This window comes from Rhincodon typus, chromosome 11 (genome assembly GCF_021869965.1).
Source record: "Rhincodon typus isolate 14 chromosome 11, sRhiTyp1.1, whole genome shotgun sequence".
In the NCBI taxonomy this organism is placed as follows: domain Eukaryota; kingdom Metazoa; phylum Chordata; class Chondrichthyes; order Orectolobiformes; family Rhincodontidae; genus Rhincodon; species Rhincodon typus.
Genome location: NC_063342.1, coordinates 36795889 through 36819417, shown reverse-complemented (window position 1 = coordinate 36819417; position 23529 = coordinate 36795889). Strand labels below are relative to the sequence as shown.

At 39.7% G+C, this 23529-nt stretch overlaps 1 protein-coding gene across 1 annotated transcript in view; it reads left to right on the top strand.

The window, feature by feature from the left end:
* Positions 1-13596, top strand: part of igsf3 (immunoglobulin superfamily, member 3) — a 41251-nt gene extending 27655 nt beyond the window's left edge. Inside the window, exons 8-9 of the mRNA XM_020517406.2 lie at positions 1856-2269; positions 9854-13596. Of these exons, the coding sequence (XP_020372995.2) occupies positions 1856-2269; positions 9854-10071 (632 nt within the window). The 3' untranslated portion in view covers positions 10072-13596. The remainder of the gene's footprint in view (positions 1-1855; positions 2270-9853) is intronic.
* Positions 13597-23529: the final 9933 nt, after the last annotated feature.

Genomic DNA, 23529 nt, shown 5'->3' with positions numbered 1-23529 from the left:
AAGCTAGTTCAGTTCAGGTTCTGGCCAACGTTAAGCCCCCAGAGTGTTGACGGTGGGGAATTCAGTGATAGTGATGCCATTGAATGCTATAGGGGTGATGGTTCTTCCTGAACATAATAACTGCCAGGAATTGTAAAGAATGAATGTACCCGCCACTCATCAGCTCAATGTTGTTTAGGTCTTGCTACATATGGACAACAGACTATTTTAGTACCTGAGGAGTCGTGAATGGTGTTGAACTTTGCTCAATCATCAGTGAACATCCCTGGTTGTGTCCTCCAAAAATCATAACCATCTTCTATTGAGCTAGAACCAGCAGTGTTTTTCCCCTGACTCCTATTAACCCTAATTTTCAGTCAAATGTGGCCTTGATAGCAAAAGCAATCATTCCCACTGCACCTCTAGGGTTCAGCACTTTAGTCCATGTTTGGGTCAAGGCTGCAATGAGGTCAGGAGCTGAATGACCCTGATGGACCCCAAGTTGAACATCAAGTTGTTGCTCAGCAAGAGCGACTTGAAGCTCTGTTGATGACCCGTTCCATCACCTAGTCAATGATTGCATAGAGAGTGATGGGCAGTAATTGACCCACCTCAGTGCTGGTTGGCAGGATCAGAAAATTTTACACGCCTGTCTTGCTGTATGGACGTTTTTGAACAAATTATTTTAAAGCGCAGAGGAAGCTTAGTTGCAGAAATTCTCAACCTCCTTTCTGTTGAATATTTGTTTAAATTTGATCCATTAAAAAAAAACTGCATTATCCATCCCTCGTTGCATTGTAAGGATAGTAGTGGAACCGTTTGAACCATTTCAAACAATGCAATGATGGTGCAGCTCTGATGATATTATGTGGGGATTATGTAGTAATAATGAAGGGATGGGGTATAGAGCTGTACAAATAGAGCAGCACAAATAATAAAAGTTTCTTACTCCTATGCATCCAGATATGAAGGATCTCTTACAAGCTGCCCATGCCTTTGCATTAACAGGAAAATTTGAACATTCAGACTTAATAGGTCTATCCTCCTCTTGAAGCACCTTTTTTACAGAGTTCAAAATTTAGTTTGGTCTATGTTAGTGTATCTGTCACACAAATTGTACTCCTAATGTCATGTGCCCATATTCAACAGAAACTAGTTACTCTAGTAAGATTAAGACAGAATTCTAGATTTTACTTGTGATCTTTAAATGTTAGTTAATTCGTTAGACTAATGATGGTTAATGAAGGTCTGTATCAAATTGAAAGTTTAGTATAGATGAGAAAATATCCATATCCCTAGCATTTATGATACAATACATTATTTTGGTGAATGGAGATTTATTCTCTGTAGTGTTCAATGGATTAAATCTTCTGAGTTTTATCATTGGCATATTTAATTGACTTACATTCATTGTACTTAAATGGGCCTGGCTGAAATCTCTGAATGCTAAAGTGAACAAATGCTTCCAGAAAAACCTGAAAAACTCAAGCTGTGAACATTTGTGTAGAACTCCTGTGATTGTGGAACCATTTTAAAGCACTGTAAGTAAAGCTGTTCAGACCTAGCTCTAGTGTCATCTCTGCATTGCTCAGAGATAAATAGGACGTACAAAGCATACAACAAACTGGTGAATATACAATGCTGTCCATAACTGTAGTGTCTCTCATTACTTGATTAAAGTAAAATGAAAAAGTAAAACTTGTGCAGTGATGATTTGATCACAGATCTTCAAGGTAGAATTTACAATTAAGCCCCAAAGAAAACAATACTGCAATTTACTTGGCACATTCTCTCTGAGTTCAACACCAAAATGCACTGTGATTTTCCTCACTTCCAAGCAAGTTTCATGTTTTTTTGTCTTGTATTGTTTCTGCAGATGCAAACCTACAAATCAGTAACAATAACACAACTCTCTCAAGTAATGAGAATGCTGCTGTGGAACTTGAATGCCAGATCATTAACCAGACACAGAGACAATCACAATTTTCAGTCACATGGTACTTCCAAGATGATAATCCAAATACCAAGGAGACAGCACTTCTCAAAACTGATCGAAATAATATCCTGCAATACTTTGGAGATCTGCAGATAGATCCTCAGAAAATGATGAAATTCCAAAGTGTGAAGGCCTCCAGTAACACCTACAAATTGATAATACAGAAGGCAGCGCAGAGTGACAGTGGTGTTTACTTCTGCGATGTGGAAGAATGGGTCTCTAGCACCCAGAACGAATGGGTTATACAAGGACATGCTCGCTCTGGATCAATAATTCTTCAAGTTGAGACACCAGGTAATATGTATAACTATTTCACCAGAAACCAACTTGTTTGATTAGAAATATGTCTCCTGGAATATGTTTCTGAACCAGGCTGCATAGAAATGATGCAAGTTAAGCCAATATTAGAATGGGATTTTGGATTAATTTTATATTAAATGTTGACCTTTTTTTCCTTTCACTTCACTGACATTAGACTCAAACACAATATTCAGAAAGATGAGTTACTTATGGTAATGTGTGTGCGGCTATTATTTTTATACCTCTATAATTCTAGTAGACAGCCAGTATGTAGAAAGGAAGTGAAAGTTTCCGTTCTGAAACTTGACCAGAACACTGCAGTAAATGCCTATATGATCCAGAGAGAATGCAAATTGACGACAGTAACTTGTTCTAATAATTACCAATGCTATATATATTGAGGAATGTAGAAGGAAGCTGCTTTTTATCTCAGGGATTTAGGTTTTAATTTAGTTCAATTTCTAAAGATAAAAACTTCCCTATCTTCTGGCTATAAAAGCCATACATGAAGTCAGTTCAGGCAGACTCAGTTCAGTTCTAAATGCCTGTGCTCTCAAAGTGCAGAACTTCTCACAACATACAAATTAGAACCACGAGTAGGTCATTTGGCCCTTTGAATTTGTGCTGCTATTTGGTAAGATCAATGCTGATAAGATGTAGTCTTAACTCCACTTTCCTTCCTGTTCCTCAATTTGTGGTTAATTGGCTTTAACTCAGTGATCTTGCTCTGACTGCAGAGAATGTGTGTTCTACTATGTTGTAGAAGGTACTTTCTGGAGGTCAGACCAAAGTCACTATGGAAATCAGAATAAGGTGTGGTACATACTCCATCTGACTGTAATAAATCTGAATTGAAAGATTTGAAATTGGTTTTGGATGGGTGAGAAGCACTGTGATTTGAAATTTTATCTGTCACCTCAGAAATCTGATTATTTGAACGCCTGAGTCTTTATTAAATCTCACTTACCGACTTATCACCAATAATTGTCAGGAAGCCAATGGGAAACACAGAAAAGCAAATACCTCCTGCCAATACCAGGTTCCTGCCATTACCTAGATTTGGCCTTGTGGACTTTGCAACAGTGAATCCCACAATTGGGAAGTGGGGGAGGGTTTTGGTGGTGGGAGAACCTTGCATGAAAGGGAGAGGCCTAAACTTTCTCTGTGCAATCTAGAGGAGCACTGCCGCTACTCGTGGCCACAAAAGGTGAGAAAAAAGATCCTAGCTGTTCAGGACTCTTGTGGTCACCACTCCTCCTCCCACTATCTTCCCCTGATGGGAAAGCTGCAGTAGCTACCTTCTTTAGCACCTCAGTTTTTTTTTGACAGTTAAAAAACATTTGGATAGGTATGTGGATGAGAACGGTTCAGAGGGATATGGACCAAATGCAGGCAATTGGAACTAGCTGAGTGGGCATCATGGTCAGCCTGGACCAGTTTGAGCTGAAGGACCTGTTTCCATGCTGTATTACTCTAATAACCCAATGACTCTAAATTAAATGGTTGTTTCTATCAATCTGCCTGTTTCTCGTTGGTCAGTAAGCTAAAATTACCCGTAGAAACGTCAGTCTAATGAGTTCACAACTGAGATTGGCTCGATCAGCTGCAGACTTCCTGGGTTTTGTCAGTATACACTGGCTCAGTTGAGTTATTGCGATGTGGTGGCAGCTCAGAGGATTTGCAACGAGGTCTTTAAAATGTATGCATTTTACTTTTCCTTTACTCACCGTCTTTCATTGGAAAAATACAAATAAAAATACTGGCAGAGCAATCAGCACGGTCATCAGCAGAAAAATGTATTTTCGTAACTAAAAATAAAGGACACGCAGAATGTCTGTCTGCTTTATAACTGATACTTGTAATTAAGTACATTTGATTAGAGAGATAGAAGTTGGAAGCTTGAGATGAGAGGTGGAACCACCTATCTGACAAAAATTAACATTTTCACACAGTCTCTCTCAAACACAGGTGAGTTGCTATTAGAGAGATAGTAGGAACTGCAGATGCTGGAGAATCCGAGACAACAAGGTGCAGGGCTGGATGAGCACAGCAGGCCAAGCAGCATCATAGGAGCAGAGAAGCTGACGTTTCGGGCCTAGACCCTTCATCAGAAAAGGGGAAGGGGAAGGGGGTTCTGAAATAAATAGGGAGAGAGTGGGAGGCGGATAGAAGATGGATAGAGGAGAGGATAGGTGGAGAGGAGACAGACCGGTCGAAGAGGCGGGGATGGAGCCAGTAAAGGTGAGTGTAGGTATGGAGGAGATAGGTCAGTCCAGGGAGGACGGACAGGTCAAGGGGGCGGGATGAGGTTAGTAGGTAGGAGATGGGGGTGCGGCTTGAGGTGGGAGGAGGGGATAGGTGGGAGGAAGAACAGGTTAGGGAGGCGGGGACGAGCTGGACTGGTTTTGGGATGCGGTAGGGGGAGGGGAGATTTTGAAGCTTGTGAAATCCACATTGATACCATTGGGCTGCAGGGTTCCCAAGCGGAATATGAGTTGCTGTTCCTGCAACCTTCGGGTGGCATCGTTGTGGCACTGCAGGAGGTCCAGGATGGACATGTCGTCTGAGGAATGGGAGGGGGAGTTGAAATGCAGGTGAGGGGCAGGATTCAAATTTGGTTAATCAATGAATCCTATAGGAAGGTAAGAGTCATTGAAAGGAAATAAAGATTTTGCATGAGAGAAAAAAAAATGGGATTTTCAGGGTCAATCACAGCAATAACAACAAAATAGAATTTCATTTGAGTCCAGTGATAATAGTGAAATCAATAATGAGATATGGACTAAGGTTGGAGCTTTATTGCAGTACTGTACCTAGGTAACATTCACATAAGAAGTTAAACATGGAATTACTTTAAAGCTTGTACAGGAATGTTCTATCGTTTTTCATTTATTCATGGAATGTCAGCATCAATGGCAAGGTCAGCATTTATTACCCATTCTTATTGTCCTTGAAAAACTGAAACAAGTCCTGTCCCTAAATAATAACAATGTCTAACTTCAAAAGCATTTAATTAGTTTTTCAGTGTGTTCTGAAGTTCTGAAATAATGCAGAATGCAATAATTATACAAATTATTTCTTTGTTGAGGTTAAAGTCCTCAAACTTAACTCAAGTTCCATGAATGCCACAGCATTTTCTTCAATAGTCTTGCTCTTTAACACAATATTTAAAATACTGATTAAATAACTATTATTTCTGTGTAAAAGTTCTGAATTGAAAAAAAGCCTTAAAATAATTTATTTTACCAAAATCATAAACTTTTCAAACGAATGCAAAATAGCAAGTGAACTTTTCCTTAGTTTACATCTGGATTTGATTGTAATTGTATTGGTATATAGCCATATTCTTATTTACTCTTTCCATTGGCAGTGGTGCATGAGGGAAACAAACCACATGCTTACTTATGCTTGCCATGGCTGGAATTTTCATGAATAGACCAGGGGTCTGTTGCCAGACGCTAGGTCTTGCGGAGCACCAGCATCAAGCTGAACAAGAGAGTACCCTGCTCTTGCTGCCCACCATGAGCATATTAAAATAACTTAGAAGTTGCCAATCTAGGCTATCAAGTCCTGAAAAAGAACTTGAACCTGAACTACTGGTCCAGAGGCAGGGCTGCTACCTACTGCACTACATGGTCTCTCCACATAACCCTGTTGGTGATATATCATTTATTATGTACAGATGTAGAAATGTAGTCAACATTGAGATTGCACCAGGGCTTTAATAACACAAACCTCATCTAGTCTATTGTTCTCATAGGCTTTTGCCTCATGATTTAAGTTGCTGTACCATAATACCATAATACCATGTGGAATAAACAAAATTATTCCGATAGTTGTTTATTACATGCTATATTATCATTACTAGAGCAGTCACAGTCTGCTTTAATTATCTCTCTGTCCTGATTTTACTAAAAACATAATTCAATGGGACATAATGGAATATCAAAGACTCCATAAAGTCATTTTTTTAGGGTAGCAGTATTTGAAAAGTACATTTGCTGTGTAGTTCAGCTGAAGTGAATGGACGTAACAGTTTATTACCCATCTATTATATTAAATCAGGATGATAGAGTTTTATCATTCAATGGCTGGATTTTACATTGTGGTTAGAACAGTGAAGATCAAACTCCCCTCCTGGTGCAGTTGATTGTTTTGAGATCTTTATTACTTTGATACATTTCAGTATTTATACGTAGCTTCCCTTGCAGCTTTCACCTTAGCACAAAGCAAATTCAACGGAACAAGGAAAAATTCTAGCAGCAAATCTACATGAAAAGAAAAGTGCATACTTAAAGCTAATGGCATATGCAATGTCATAATACATGATAGCTGGACTTGGGTTATGTTTTTTGACTGATGTGGTTTAGTAGCAGAGATAATGAGTCATCCTGAGAAACATTTTCTTCTTACCTACTTACCCCTGCAGTGGTATTGGTGTTGGCACTCTCTCAGCATGTCAGACCATTTACTTAGGGTTGGACCATGCAGCTGCTGTGAGCTTGCGCTAACTCTGTCATTGACTCCAATGAGCAACCAACATGACCAGTCCCTGAAGGTCATACTGATGGAGCTCTGACTATTGATGTGACACCCTTGAAAGAGCCCACAGCAACATTTAGGATCACTGTAAATGAGGACTCTGATACAGAAGCTGCTGGAAGTAGCATATAGTCCAGACTCAAGATTATGCTCAAAATACAAACCATCAAGCAAATTGTGTGTTGTTGTTTTCAGAGTTTCAAAAGACAAAGCATTGGATTTTACCACCACTCTTAGGATGACTTAGAGTCAAACACCTCTTAAAATAGCATGGGAAGGTGGGATTTTGTATTTCCAACATATTCCTAATATCCTTCCATCTGACAGTATCTGGAGGCATCTGATTGTCCTCCTCCCACCTAAAGAGGAATTGAGCCACTTAGGTGAATATTTAATGATCTCTTCTCACCACTGCTTCAATTTTACCAGGCACCTCTGCACCGTGGGAAACCTGCAACTTGATGCATCTTGGAGCAGCGCATAGGACAAGGGGTTTAGACCTCCTAATTGGACACTGTTTGGCTCATAGATGACCCCTCCTCACCATAGCAACAATAGCCATATCCATAATGTCAGCCCAACACACCCCACTCCCTCCTCAGGGCCTACCTGACTGATCAATACAGTGTGAAGCTGAAGGAACACAACAAGTCAGATAGCATTAGAGGAGCAGGAAAGTCGATATTTCAGTTTATACCCTTTTATCAGAGCTGGGGAGTGGGAAGGGAGCTGGGAAATAAATGGAGGGAGGAGGGTGGGGCTGGGGGAAGGTAGGTGGGATGGTGATAGGTGGATGCAGACAGAGGTTAGTGAGGATTGGTCAGTGGGAAGGGTGGGGTGGATAGGTGGAAAAGAAGATGAACAAGTAGTGTCAGGTCAAGGAGGCAGGATGAGAGGGTGGGTAAGAGGAGGTGTAGTTATGGAGTCAGTGGGATTGAAATAGACATCGGTGCCGAGATGGTTATCGGAGATGGAGATGGAGGTGGAGAGATCAGGAAGGGGAGGGAGGTAGCGGAGATAGTCCAGGTGAATTTGAGGTTGTGGTGAAAGGTTTTGGTGAAGTTGATGAGCTGTTCAAGCTCCTCACGGGAGTACAAGGCAGCACCGATACAGTCATCACTGTAACGGAGGAAGAGGTGAGGGATGGTACCGGAGTAACCACGGAAGAGGGACTGTTTCACGTATCCTACGAAAAGGCAGGCATAGCTTGGACCCAAAACATCAACTTTCCTGCTCCTGTTATGCTGCCTGACCTGCTGTGTTCTTCTAGTTCTACACCGTACTGACACTGACTCCACCATTTACAGTTCTTGCTTTTCCTATCTGACCGATCCCTGTGCTCCAGACCCCACTTAACTGATTAGACAACAACGTCCTTCCATGCCATCCTCTTCTTCCAGCAGTGGGCACTACTCCTGGCACAGAGGGACTGAGTTCTGGTAGCCAAAAAGGTGCAGCCATCAATCCCACATGTTACTGCAGCCTGCAGGTTGCTTTTTGGTTCAGGCCTGTAGACAGGAGTCCTGTTGTGAGACTAAGCCCAATGCTATCTCTCTCGTGTTAACAGGGAGAGCGAGATGGTTCGGCAATCAGCAAGCATGCTATGGCCTAAGCAAGGATCAGCAAAAATGAAGAAAAGATAGAAATGAACGCCTTGTGGATCCTAATGACAGTCCCCCATTTTAATAATTTTCCCAATACTCCCTATATTTTATAGTCTGACAGTAGGTAGGAGCTACAAAGAAGGGGCAAGAGAGCACAACTGGGGACCTGTGCGGACAAAGCCAATAGTCAATAGAGACTGAAGGTTTGGAGCAGCATTTAGGGCTGGGGGAGGCCGAAGGCTTCTTCTGGCCAACGAGGAATGTGAAATAACTGGAGCAATTCACTTGTTCAGTTGATACATCTAGCCTCACATCTGCTGTGGGTTATCTAGGAATCTCTCACTTACTAATACTAGTACCTCTTCCACAATGCATCAGGAGATCTGCCACCCATCTTCCCATTCCTGGAATGGAACTTCAAAAACATAATTACTTAGATGTGGTAAAGTGTTAGAAAAACACTTTCATCTTTAAAGAAGAACATTTCAATATAAAATATGGAAATAATGTTTAATATTTAGTAATAGATTAAAATGCAGAGATTAATGTGACTGTTTAGTTGTGAAACTAGAGCATGGTATGTGTGACATAAGTGAATATTGAGACAAAATACTGTGTGTAAATTGAATGCTTGAATACGAAATTTTCAGTACTATCAAAATACTTATTTGGGATTGCTGATAAGGAGGATTTTCATGAATGACTTTTAACTAAACTGGAAAGCCTGCTTCATTTTTAGAATAAGTTCCACATTGAATGCCACATACTCTTCGTATAATGGAAGTTATATTCTGATTGCTTTTTGCTCTACAGTTGAAAATCCTGGAATTGGAGCTTAAAGTTATCATAGAATCCCTACTGTTTGGAAACAGGCCATTTGGCCCAAAAAATCCACACCACTCCTCTGAAGCGCATCCCACCCAGGCCCACCCCCTCGCCTTATTCCTGTAACCCTACATTTCCCATGGCTAATCCACCTAATTTACACACCATGGACAATTTAGCATGGCCATTCTACTTAATCTGCACATCTTTGGACTGTGGGAGGAAACCAGAGCACCTGGCAGAAACCCACACAGACATGGGGAGAACGTGCAAACACCACACACAGTGGCCCGAGGGTGGAATTGAATCCGGGTCCCTGGCGCTGTGTGGCAGCAGTGTTAACCACTAAGCTCCAGTACCACCCTTTTTTCTTTTGTTCTTTCTCGTTTCCACCACCCTCGTCCCACTCCACCCCAGGCCGTCCCCACACTCTCCCTTTCCCACACCACCCCGTACCCCCCAAGCCCCGGTTGGAGCTGTGGACTTACCTTAGAAAAAAGTTACCTAAAGTTCAGATTCCGTTTTTAGATTGTATAGTAGGAGCTCATATTTCCAATGTTTCAAAGAATACTATCATTTCTAACTTGTTTTTGTTTTTATTTTCTAGGTGCTACTCTTCACTCAAAGGCTTGTGCATCGCCATCTCTCTTCTACTTCATATTTATCTATCCATTTATAGTCATTATAGCTCTTATCATCGTTGCATTTTATTTTTATTTGAGGCCAAAGAAACCGCAGAAACCTATTAATGAAAAGAGCTTTTGGACACCGATAGAAACATTCATTGACGATCCTAAGAGTGAAGAAGAAGAAAATGTAAAATAGCACTTCAATTTTTTATCTTTGCAACTCTCTATTGTTGCTATGGGAACTGTGTCGTAAGTGGCAGCAAGATATCACTTGTGGGGAAATATTCATAGTGGTGCCAGCCAAACAGAACATTAATTTTCATTTTCCTATAAACTAGAATTGATAAACTTTGAAATCACAAGCTTTCATAGCATAGCCCCTTCGTCAGATGAAGAAGGGACTATGCTCTGAAAACTTGTGATTTCAAATAAACCGTTGGACTATAACTTGGTATTGTTTGACTTCTGACTTTGTCCATCGCAGTCCAACACCGGCATCTCCACATCGTTGATAAACTTTGCTGAACAAGAAATGTATAAATATGTTTTCATTAGTTTTGCTGTAATTTGCGAGGAAAGCCAGCTTGTCTTCTGCTTCAAACAACTTCACTTCATTCTTTGTACCACTTCATATTATTGCAATCATTTAAGATTTCGGAACCTTCTTGTACTTTTCAGTACTTAAGATGCACATCAATAGTTTTTTCATGAAGATTTTGTTTTCAACCCTTTCCATGTGTTGAAATTATTGCATCCAATGCCCCAAATCTAGAGCACCTGTAAGTTTAAAAATAACAAAATAAGCAGAGTATTATATTCTAAAAGCCTAACAGGCCAAGCCCTGGAAAGCAATGTGATGCTTTCATAGAATTTGTGCTCAGGATCGGACTTGTCAAAACTGCTATACTAAATTGCTGCATCAGCAGAGAAGAATTAGTTATTCAGTATCTGGAAAGTGCATTGTCGGGGACACCGTATATTTAGTGGTTATTTTGTCACTAGGATACAAAGTATTTGTCCAAACCTTGAAGATAATGCAGAGCTGTTTACTCTCACTGCAGTGTGAGACTAGATTCATTTTTATTTGTTCAGTCTTAAAATGAGGTGGCTGAAACACACCTCATTGAAATACATAAGAGAGTGAAAAGTCTGGGAAAGGTACAATGAAAGCATATCATTCAAATCTCAACGATGCCAATAACAATAAGGAAGAGAAATGCCTAAATGATTATTGAAATGTTTGGAAGTTCTTTATGCAAAAAATAGTCAGTGTTGGTAATGTAACTTAGAGTGCTGGTTTAATGCTGAAATAAGGAATGGTGATAGTGGGGCCCTAAACGGACTATTGGAGATGGGTGAAATAACTTTCACCAGTCGAATATAGCCTGTGACCCCAGACATATTAATTATGTTAGCAGATAGGAAAGAAGCAATTTAAAATTTATTTCTGAAAGATACTATCAGAACATGGCAGGAGACAAGACTTTTGAAAATATACATCACGCTAAAGGCCTTAAATGTGTTGTGATGAGGGGCAGGATGGCTCAGTTATTCAAGAAATTGTAGTCCAGAGCCAGCCTTTACTGAGACAGTATTACATGTGACAGTTTGTATATGTGTGCAGTTGGAGACAGAATGTTTATAAGCTTTTCTGATGGCATTTATTTTTCCATGCATGAGGAAGCAGATTTTTAAAAAATAAATCTTATTTTAGGGGAATATGGTAATAAGGAAGGGATTCTGATTTTTTTTAAGGTTTATACCAGACGTAAAAAGGGGGATATCGAAGAGTTTTGTTTTTTCGTTTACATTGTTTTCAGTAGCTTTTTAATGTTTATACCTTTTTTGGCAATGTTTAGTATTATTACAATTGGGGAATTTTTGTGCGTAGTGAGGTATATTGCGTGCAGAATGATCAAACATTTAAGTAAAGTTCAACCAGCCTCCAGAATTCAGCGAAACAAGAAGATTAAACAATGGGGTAGGAAAAAGAGTTTGAAACATTTGTTGCAGTTCACGAGTTGCAAGGTTATAGACTCCTCTGCCAGCTTCCATACCAAAGCAAAACAAATTATTGACAATTGCTTTTTAAAAACTCCAAAGAACTATTTTAGTGCTCTAAGATGAAAGAAGGCATATCAAGGAAGTCTATATCAGCTGGCATTAGAATGCTAAGGTCCCAACAGCAGTCATTACTGGGAAGTAAAGGCCAACTAGTTTTATTGCTAGACTATTAATCCAGATACCCAGGAAATGACCTGGATTGTTGGATCAAATCACACCATTGCAGATGGTGGAATTTGAATTAAAAAAAAAAAGAAAATTATGAAATTAGAAGTCTAACTATCAATTGTTGGAAAGACCTATCTGTTCCACTAATGTCTTTTGAGGAAGGTAACTGCCATTCTTGTCTAGTCTGAACCCCAGACCCACAGTAATATAGTTGACTCTTAAGTGTCCTCTGAGCAATTATAAAGGGTAAATAAATGCTGGCTTAGCCAGCGATGCCCACATCCTGAGAATGAAAAAAAAAGAATGTGTGGACAACCATATGTGGACATGGCACAACTGAGGACCACTGCCTGTTCAGGTTTCTAATTGGCAGAAAGAAAGTTTCAAAAGTATGCCATCTGATAGAAGATGTCTACAGCCAATCAAAATAACTAATGGTAGTTTAGATCACATCACCCTCCAGTTCCTTTACGTCTGTCTCTTTCCAATCTGGCAATGGAAACATCTACAGTTTCCAGCTCTTCCTGCAGCACTTTGGACAGTGGGTGAAAATAGATTAGATATAACTGCAATGCCTTTGGTCAAACAGTCCGCTGACACTTGTCCTCCTGTTTCATTCAGAAAGAATAACAACATCAAATAGATATCAGAGGGTTGCAACAGTTGAAACAGAGCACAGATTTTGACTTAGTCTATCCATTGGGAAAGCAACAGTAGCTCCATTGCTGCTGAGACCTAACCTGGCTCGACTTTTTCTTCACAACTAAGCAAATCCCAATTTAAAAATTTAATGTACAAATGGGCAGAGTTGGACCTGGTCCCCTTGGAACTGGTGAATTTTAACAGGGTATTAACCATTTAAGGTACGTGTCTCGAATTGGTCAAAGCCTTTTGCTGGTAGTTAAAGCTAGTCCTTTATGTCTGCAAAAGACAGTGTTGACAGAAGAAATGGAAAATTAAAATAGTAATTATCTAGGGGATTATGTTCCATTAAATAATCTCTAGATGTTGCCATTTTTGATTGGCTTTATATGACTAAGATTTGTTTTTTATATATTATATATGCATATGGAGTAACCGCCTTATGCTGGCAAGTTAATTCTTAATAGGTCCATTTTGTACAGCTTCTAATTTAAAATTTCACAAACATTCTTTATGTTTTCTATGAATAAATGTTGAAAATTCTATCTTACAAAGTTAAAGTGAAAATGAGAGGGTGTTTGATTACTGTCAGATTTTTCAGAGGATGGCAAGTGAGAAGGTACACGTCAGCAAAATGGAGCATCATTCCAATTTTGATTCTGATTGGGTACAGCTACTCTTGGTGAAATCTGCCTCATTCTACAAGGGAAAAGTACACTGAGTTTGCAGAATGACTGACTATATTCAAGTACTTTATTTAAACAATGGCAAGCTGAAATGTTGCAATGCCATCAACTGTTAGTAAATCCCTTAAAGTCAATAAAGGCTACAAATTACATTTCCAAAACACTGTTGGTTTCAGTACTACGGGAGTCTGGCAACGACTGGGTGCCTGTGTCTAGTGGCTTATGGCACATTACACATCAATCATCATGTTCGAAAAGATGGCACACTGTTGGCATCCTGTACTTGTGCTGGAAGCATGATGGGAGGGCACAGTGTCATTCAGTCCGAGTCTATTAGTTATGTTGCACCAGACCACCATTCTGGACCTCCAGATCTTAAACTTGCACAGATGAACTGGTGTTTAAATGAAAAACTTTGTCCCCACATAAGCACATTAAAAGGCTTTGGATTGTCAGAAGATGTGATTTTGAAAAAAAAAGTGAAATGGTCCCACTGCTGAAGCTTGTAATTTATACGAGACAGTGGGATGATAATGAAGTGGAATTCGAGAAGGTGCCTAAAGCAAGAATTTGCGGTCATTCCGGATGGTTTCAGCAGTGTCAGATACTGCAAACTTTGTGGCCACCTGGTCCTGTAACTAGATTCTCTGCACCACTCTCCTTGCATTGGCATCTGTGCCAATCTGCATTCCCTTCAGATTATATGTTTCTTGAGCTGCTAAGCCCCTCTACAGAAAAAAAAATTGCCATGTACCTTCACTTTTTTCATGAAGGACCCCAGTGCTCTATCAGATAGCATGAGGGTCTTCTCTTTATTGTGAGAAACACTCTCAGATGCTGCTGCTCTTTCACTGGCTTTAAAGCAAGCCTGCATTCACATTAACCTTGCATAAAAGTAGGCCCCTACCGATACTCACCACAATCATGGAGATGAACAAGCAATGCAAAGTTTGCATGCTGTCTGCTTCACCACGATCCACCAAGATCATAACTGTGTGTTGCAATCTTCAAATGAGACCACAAGTGAGTCATATCAAGCTTTTAGCTCACAAAGCACAAGCTATTTCATCTGAAAAAGCCCAGCTTCCAATTCCAGCTCAGATGAAGCTCTGACTCTTAACTATTCAGTAATGAGCTAAATCGTACATGAACAGAATAGATGGGTATTTCTACACTCAATTCTGTGAAGGATGAAAATAACTATTCAGAAAGCAAGACACAATTAACATCATTAGCAATGTCTTTCCACAGACCCAGTGGTACATACAGTGATAACAAGGTGTTCCGGAGGGACATTTTTTTTCTCATAGTGTATTTTCTCCTTCCTTCAAATATTTGGATTTTGAAATTGTGCCTTTGCTTATTGTGATGGAGTTAATGATCATACAACTTCTTCACCAGGCAGCAAGGTTGGATAAAGAAAAAGTGATTGTAGCTCTTAACCGTGACCACAATACTGAGAAAAAGCATCAGGCAGTGCACACCAGGAAGTATGATTAATTTATTAATGACATATCACTGAATGACCTCAGCAAGATATAAAATGAAGAAGGAAAAGCACAACTTAAAGTGACAAATCAAGGGAAGATTTGTTTCAAACACAAATGTTGTGTTTTAACGGGTCAATATTTTAACAACTCATTGGCCCAGCAATCCTAGTATTACTCCTATTTCAAAGAACCATGCAATATCACACAATCAAAGAATTATTCCAACACAGAAAAAGACCATTCAGTCCCTTAAGGCTGCACTGTCTCTCTGCATAAGCAAGTCATCCAGTAAAATTCTCCCACCTTCTGCCCATAACCATGTACATTGCTCCTTTTCAACTAACTACCTAATTCCCTCATGAATGTCTCAAATGAACCTACCTCCAAGACACACTCTGGCAGTGCGTTCCACTCTTTAACAATTTGTCGTATGATGAAATTTTTCCACTTGCTACTTCTGCATCTTTTGCCAATTAGTTTAAATCTGTGCCCTCCCATTCACAGAGTTTTCACAAGTAGGCATTGTTTCTTCTAAACTATTCTGACCATATTCCTCATGAATCTCAATACCCCTATAAATCCCCTCTTTTCATTATTCTCCTCACCGAGGAAAACAGACTGATCTTTTCCAATCTATCCTCATAACTTAAGTTCCCTCATTTTTAGTGCAGTTTGGATTATTCAGTAAATGATTTCTAGTTGCAGAATCACAAATAAGTGTGGATATATTTTCTGTAGCTGGCAAACACAGGCTTTTGAGTACAATTAACATGCTATCCCCTGTAAATGGTTAATGGGGAATATTGTTTGAAACAGTACACTAGGAGTTGAGACATATGGCAAACTTACCTGAAATCACCCCAGCACTGAAACTCATATCATTTTACTCATTTGTGTAGTAGGCAAAACATCTTTTTTGTTCTGACAGCGACTAGCTATCTCATGCTGCAACTTTGTACTAACCTGTAAGTGGTTTTCTCCATTAATAGAATCCAAGGCTGTACAAGTTTGTAGAGGACTAGAAAATGCATAGATAACTTGGGACAAGTGAGCGTTAAATTTACTTCACAAATGATACCAAAATAACTGAAATGAAACAAAAGTGGGCTCAAGTTCTGCAGAAAGCACAAATCAAAGTGCAGTCACACCACACACTGAGTACTTTGCCCAGTTTAGCTCATTGAAATTTGAACTCAAACTCTAAGACAGCATAGCAAATAAGAATGATAACTAAAGCCTGAAACAGTCATTGTGAGTCATATAAAATGGTCAGGAATCCATTTGACATCTAATTTCACACGACAATTAATTTTACATTGGAATCAAGAAAATTGAGTGCAACCACATGCTGGTTAATTATGTTCCTGTTCTGCTTTGCTACACTACCCAATTTTACCCTTTAGTATTAGATGACCAAATAATGAGGAAAGACTGGGCAAAACTGAAAAGATTCAATTATGAGCAGATAGAGGCTATTCAGCCCATCAAATCTGCTCTGCCATTCAATGAGATCACGGCTCATCTAATAACCTTCAACCCTGCTTTCCTGCTCTTTTCCCATAGTTGTTGATTTCCTACAGATTAAAAATCTGCCATCTCAGCCTTGAATATATTTCACAACTTTGACAGCGCTCTATGGTAAAAAAAATTCCACAGATCCACTATCATCTGAGAGAAGAAATTCCACCTCATTTCTGTTTTAAACATGCAACCACCCATGCTGAGATTATGCCGTGTGGTCAAGGGGAAACATCCCTTTTGCATCTTTCCTGTCAAGTCCTCCAAGAATCATATATGTTTCAAATTAAGTGGGAATGAGAGACAAACATATCATCTAAGAGGGAACATTCAGTGGTAGATTGAACAAACAAGCTCAAAAAATGATTCTTCATATAAATTGTGATCAAAAAATCATAAATATTATACATCCAATTAGGACAGGTGCAACAATAGTGTCCCTACCTCTGAGCCAGGAGCCCCAGCTTCAAGTCCCTACTGTTCCAGAGATGAGTTCTAACATTTCTGAACAGGTTGATTTGAAAATATCTGGAGCAGGACCCAGGAAACTGCTTTGTATCTCCCTCTGGTGGTCAGTAGTGGTTTCAAATTTTTTATTTAAAAATGCAAGTCATGAGGAAATTCCAAGCAATATGTGTTCAAATAGGGGACACAATTGTTCAGGTAATGTATGTTGTTATGGACTAGACCAAACCATCTCAAAATATATTAGAAGATAGCCTAGACCCTAACTTTTTCTTATTTTAAAGCTAAGTATAAGGCATTGCGTTCCAGATGCAATTCGATTGGTCAAACTACTCAACTTTAAGCAAAACGCACTTTATTTTTACACTACACTACCACAGTTAAAACAACAATAAAATAAAAATGAAAGAAAAGAATTAGCTTAACTGTAACTCTATCGAATGCTTAACAAAATAATACATATATATGTAAACTACTATTAATTCTCACGTAGTAACAACTCATAAACATACTCTTGGAAAGGGCAAATTCAGTAAAATAGATTGTTTCTAGCAGCAAGAAGAGAACCCCAGCTTTTAGCTTCCACATTCAGCTTCAAGACTCAAGCAACTGCTGAAAGCTAAAACTAAAAATCCTGGTTCTGTGAAAGCTTGAACTGACCTATTCAAGCTGCTTCTATTGTTTCAATCTAAAAAGAAACAAGGCCTTACAAATTGTTTACTCTATTGGCTTTGGCCAACCACTCAATACCTCTGTCGCAACCTTTCTTCAGAAAAAAAAGACAGGACAAAATACATCTCTTAAAGACAGAGGATCATCATAGCATATATTTTTTAACCCAGAGAAAATGACAAAAAATACAAGGTGACCAGCATTAACATTTCAAAAAGACAACTCCTAACTTTTCTTAACACAGCTCAAAAAAATTCTGCAGATTCTAGAAATCTGAAATAGAAATAGAAACTGCTGAAAACATGCAGTAACAACTGGCAATACTTTTGATTACTACAAATCTGGAATATTAATTCAGGGATGAATTTTTTGTTTCTTGGCTGAGAGCAAATTACATTGAGGTCTTCAGAGGAATTCTTACTAAGAGACCCAGCGAGATTTCTCCCAAACATTACCACATTTGCTTCTTTAATCACCTAACCACCCCAAGACATCCCTGTTGTCTGATTTTAGCCTATCATACTATGTGTCATTCCCAGAAGAACCTGCCACTCAGTCAATATCTGCAAAAATACCACAGCCCTTGCACCATCTTTAAAAGTCTGTTTTGCACCTGGATGGGTGCTGGCAGTCCAGAGTTTCCCTGCATAATTCCTGACATCTGTCCTGAATGTGGCAAACAAGGGGAATTTAGCAGCCTGCTTTAGAGTCAGGGACCTGGAATACCCACTGGACAAGGTACTGCACAGACAGGGTGCCCACATCCCAGAAGACCATAAGATGTCAGAGAAGAATCAGGCCATCAGCCCATTATGTCTGCTGTGCCATTTGATATTGGCTGACATGTTTCTCAATGCCATTCTCTTGCCTTCTCCCCAGAGCCTATCAAGAACCTATCTATCTCTATCTTAAAGACATTCAATGACTTGGCCTCCACAATTTTTTGCAGCAATTAGTTTCAAAAACTAACCACCCTCTGGAGCAATGAATTGCTCCTCCTCTCAGGTCTAAAGGGTCATCCCTTCACTCTGAGGCTACTCCAAAAAATTCAAAGAGAAGAGACATAAAGGGCAAAATTACAGTCTGTTAAATTAACTTCTATCATAGGGATAATGTTAGAAGCTATCATTAAAGAAGTTACTGCAGGACACTTAGATAAGTTCAAGGTACTGGTCAGAGTCAACATAATTTTGTGAAAAGGAAATCAAGTTTTACTAACCTATTGGAGTTCCATGAGGAGGCAACACATGCTTTGGTTAAGGATTAGCCAGTAGTATATACAGTACTTAGATTTCCAGAAGATATTTGATCAGGTGCCATATTGAAAACTGTTGTGGAAAATTAAAGCTCATTGTATCAAGGATAGTATATTGTTGGGAATAAAGGATTGACTGGTTAACGGGAAGCAGAGAGTCAGCATAAAAGGGTCTTTTTCAAGATGGAAAGATATAATGAGAGGTGTGCCACAGAGATCAGTGCTGGCACCTCAACTGTTTACAATTTACAGAAATCACATGGATGAAGAGATGGAAGTTAGAGTTGCCAAATTTGCCAATGAAACCTACATTGATAGCAAAGTAAGTAACGAAGAGGATATAAAGAGGCTACAAAAAGGTATGTGATACTTTAACTGAGTGGAAAAAGATGAGGCAGATAGAATATGGGAAAATGTGAAATTATCTATTTTGGCAGGTAGAATAAAAAAAGAAGCATATTACCTAAATGGTGAGAGATTGCAAAGCTCAGAGCTGCAGAGGAATCTGGGTCCTAATGCATGAATCACAAAAGGCTAATATGCAGCTACAGGAAGTAATTCAGAAAGCCAAAAGAATGTTATTACTTATTGAGAGAGGAGTTGAATACTAACGTAGGGAAGTTATGTTTCATTATCCAGGGTACTGGTGAGACCACATCTGGAGCACTGTGCAGAATATTGGTCACCTTATTTAAAGAAAGATATAAACACATTGGAAGCAGTTCAGAAGTGGTTTATTAGACTAATAGCTGAAACTGGCAGGTGGTTCTATTAGATCATGTTGCATAGGCTAAGCTTATATTTGCTAGAATTTAGAAGAGTAAGAGACAATTTGATTATAGCATATAAGACTCTGAGGGATCTTGACACTGTAAATGTTAACAGGATGTTTCCCTTCAAAGGAGAATCAAGCAATACAGGTTGCTGTATAGAAGTCAAAGGTTGTCCATTTAAAACAGAGATAAGTCATTTATTTTTTTCTTTTAGAGGACTTTTAGAGCACTTGTTACGAGTGCTGAATAAGTTTGTCCCACTGAGGCGAGGAAGGGATGGTTAGGTGAAGGAACATTGGATGACAAGACATGTGGAACATCTAGTCAAGAGGAAGAAGGAAGCTTACTTAAGGTTGAGGAAACAAGGATCGGACAGGGCTCTAGAGGGCTACAAGGTAACCAGGAAAGATGTAAAAAATGGATTTAAGAGAGCTAGAAAGGGGCATGGAAAAGCCTTGGTGGGTAGGATTAAGGAAAACCCCAAGGCGTTCTATACTTATGTGAGGAAAAAGAGAATGGCCAGAGTGAGGGTAGGGCCGATCAGAGATAGTGAAGGGAACTTGTGCCTGGAGGCAGAGGAGGTAGGGGAGGTCCTTAATGAATACTTTGCTTTAAAATTCACCAGTAAGAGGGACCTTGATGTTTGTGAGGACAGCGTGAAACAGGCTGATATGTTCCAACAGGTTGATGTTAAGAAGGAGGATAGATAAGTCCCCTGGGCCAAATGGGATATATCCAAGGTTGCTACTGGAAATGAGGGAAGAGATTGCTGCATCTTTGGCAATGATCTTTGCACCCTCACTGTCCACTGGAATAGTACTCGGATGACTGGAGGGTGGCAAATGTTATTCCCTTGTTCGAGAAAGGGAATAGAGATAATCCTGGGAATTACAGATCAGTCAGTCTTACTTCTGTGGTAGGCAAATTATTGGAGAGGATTCTGAGCGATAGTATTTATGATAATTTGGAAAAGCACAGTTTGATTAGAAATAGTCATCATGGCTTTGTGAAGGGTAGGTCATGCCTCTCAAGCCTTATTGAATTCTTTGAGGATGTGACAAAACACATTGATGAAGGTAGAGCAGTGGATGTGGTGTATATGGATTTTAGCAAAGCATTTGATAAGATTTCCCATGGTAGGCTCATTCAGAAAGTAAGGAGGCATGGGATTCAGGGAAATATGGCTGTCTAGATACAGAATTGGCTGTCCAATGGAAGACAGAGCGTGGTAGTAGATGGAAACTATTTATTCTGGAGCTCAGTGACCAGTGATGTTCCACAGGGATCTGTTCTGGGACCTCTGCTCTTCGTGATCTTTATAAATGACTTGGATGAGGAAGTGGAAGGGTGGGTTAGTAAGTTTGCCGATGACACAAAGGTTGGTGGAGTTATGGATAGTGTGGAGGGCTGTTGTAGGTTTCAATGGGACATTGACAGGATGCAGAGCTGGGCAAAGAAGTGGCAGATGGAATCCAACCGAGAAAAGTGTGAAGTGATTTATTTTGGAAGATTGAATTTGAATACAGAATATAGGATTAATGGCAGGATTCTTGGCAGTGTGGAGGAACAGAGGGATCTTGGGGTCCATGTCCATAGATCCCTCAAAGTTGCTAGCAAAGTTGATCGGGTTGTTAAGTAGGCATATGGTGTGTTGGCTTTCTTTGGCCAGGGAATTGAATTTAAGTGCTGCGAGGTAATGCTGCAGCTCTATAAAAGCCTTGATCAGACTGCACTTGGAATATTGTGTTCAGTGCTGGTCACCTCATTATAGGAAGGATGTGGAAGCTTTAGAGAGGGTGCAGAGAATATTTACCAGGATGCCTGGAATGGAGGGCATGTCTTATAAGGAAAGGTTGAGGGAACTTGGCTTTTCTCATTGGAGCAAAGAAAGATGAGACGTGACTTGTTAGAGGTGTACAAGGTGATGAGAGGCATAGATAGAGTGCATAGCCAGAGACATTTTCCCAGGGTGGAAATGACAATTATGAGGGGACATAATTTTAAGGTGATTGGAGGAGGGTATAGGGGAGATGTCAGAGATAGGTTCTTTAAACAGAGAGTGGCGGCTGCATGGTATGTACTGCAAGCGGTGGTAGTGGAGTCAGATACACTAGGGACATTTAAGTGACTCTTGGATAGGCACATGCATGATAGTAACATTAGGATATGCAGGGTAGTTTGATCTTAGAATAGGATAATAGGTCGGCACAACATCGTTGGCTGAAGGGCCTGTACTGTACTGTTCTATGTTCTATGTTCTATATTTTGATTGTGAGTCTTTGAAACTCTATTCCTCAAAAGATGATGGATGCTGATACCTTGAATATTTCTAAGATAGAAGTAAATAGGTTTTTGTTAAGCAAGGGATTGAAAGGTTACCAAGAATGGATGGAAACATAGATTTCAAGTTACAATCAGATTAGAAGTGATCTTATTGAATGGAGGAGCAGGTTTGAATGGTTTACCTCTGCTCCTTGTTCTTATGTTCATATAGGGACAGCAGTGGATCAAGAAAGCAGCTTATTCTCAAATGGCAATAAATACTGGCTAGATATTTTATTGCTGTGTGAGACCTTGTGTGAAATTTGGCCGTTTTGTTTCCTTGCCTCACGGCAATGTCTACTCTTCAGAAATACTGTGTTAGCTGTGAAGCATTCCAGGGTAGCCTGAGATATTGGAAGATGTACCTTTAGTTTGCCACCTAAAATTTTCACTGACTAGCAGAGGTTCAGCTTAGGAGAATGAGGGAATCCACATCCTGTGGATGTCCTGTGGATGTCCTGTGGTTGCTTGCTGGCTATATGTCCTGGAACTCAAAATAAATTGATTTGATTTAGGTGTGGCACAGTCATTGCCACACTCAGTCTTCATGTTGTTCTGTCCTTGGTGAAATAAAATCAGTAAGTGTGTGGCACAGGTGACTGTCATTCTGTCCATGGATATCTGTGAGTTCCTAGTATCTCTATCTCCAAATGAGTGGCACAGTAAATCCTCTACATCTGTGAAATCACGAACCGTGAATTCACCTATCCACGTCAAAAAATAAGTAATAACAAAAAAAATCAAATCTGTGGGCAAAACTCACATATCTGCAATTTTTAACCTATTTTTAATGAGTTCGAGACTTGCAAATTTCATCATTCGCGGGGTTACTCAGGAGTGGAACCCTTGCGGATACCGAGGAATGACTGTACACTGATGTCAGTTAGTTCTCATGAGTCAGAAATAATCACAGTTCAGAATTGGAAGAGTTAGAACTCTTTGTCTTTAATGCAGCTTGTCACATAACTGTAGGGAGCCTGCTTTAGGCCAGTGTCATGTTACGTGCCACATGGATCTCTAGCACAGATGTGCATGAAGCTCCCAGCAATACGTATATGTAACAATTGATTCCTGGCTAATCAGTTCCTAGCTCCTTACGGACAATGCAACAATACATATTACAAGGTCTCCTCCTTTGCATCTTTTTCTACTTCTTCTATTTGTGGCCAGTGCTCATCCTCTTAGAAGTATGAGTCAAATAGTCATTTTACGTTCGGACTAAGATGAATAGCAGCAAATTAAATGAAGAAATGATGTAGTACATAGCTACTGAAGGCTGGGTGCCATTGAAAGTTGAGTGTATGTTAATCAGGAGAACGTTTAGTGGAAAAGAATTGGAGCTTAAACCAAAAGTTGTATTTAATTTAGTAAATGACTTTGGTAGGTTATTATCCACTTAGTATCCACTTAGTACTTAGTTTGGTGCTCTGCTCAGTCACCTCCAACTAAAACGCAAAGTCACCATAGACCCACTCTCTCATTAGAAAGAGACAACTGGTAGTGGTTTAACCAGCACCTCTAAGGATAGAGGTGAAATTGAGACCTTCATGGTACCACCAGCTGATACTGAACTTCAACCCATGCTATTGGCATCTCCCA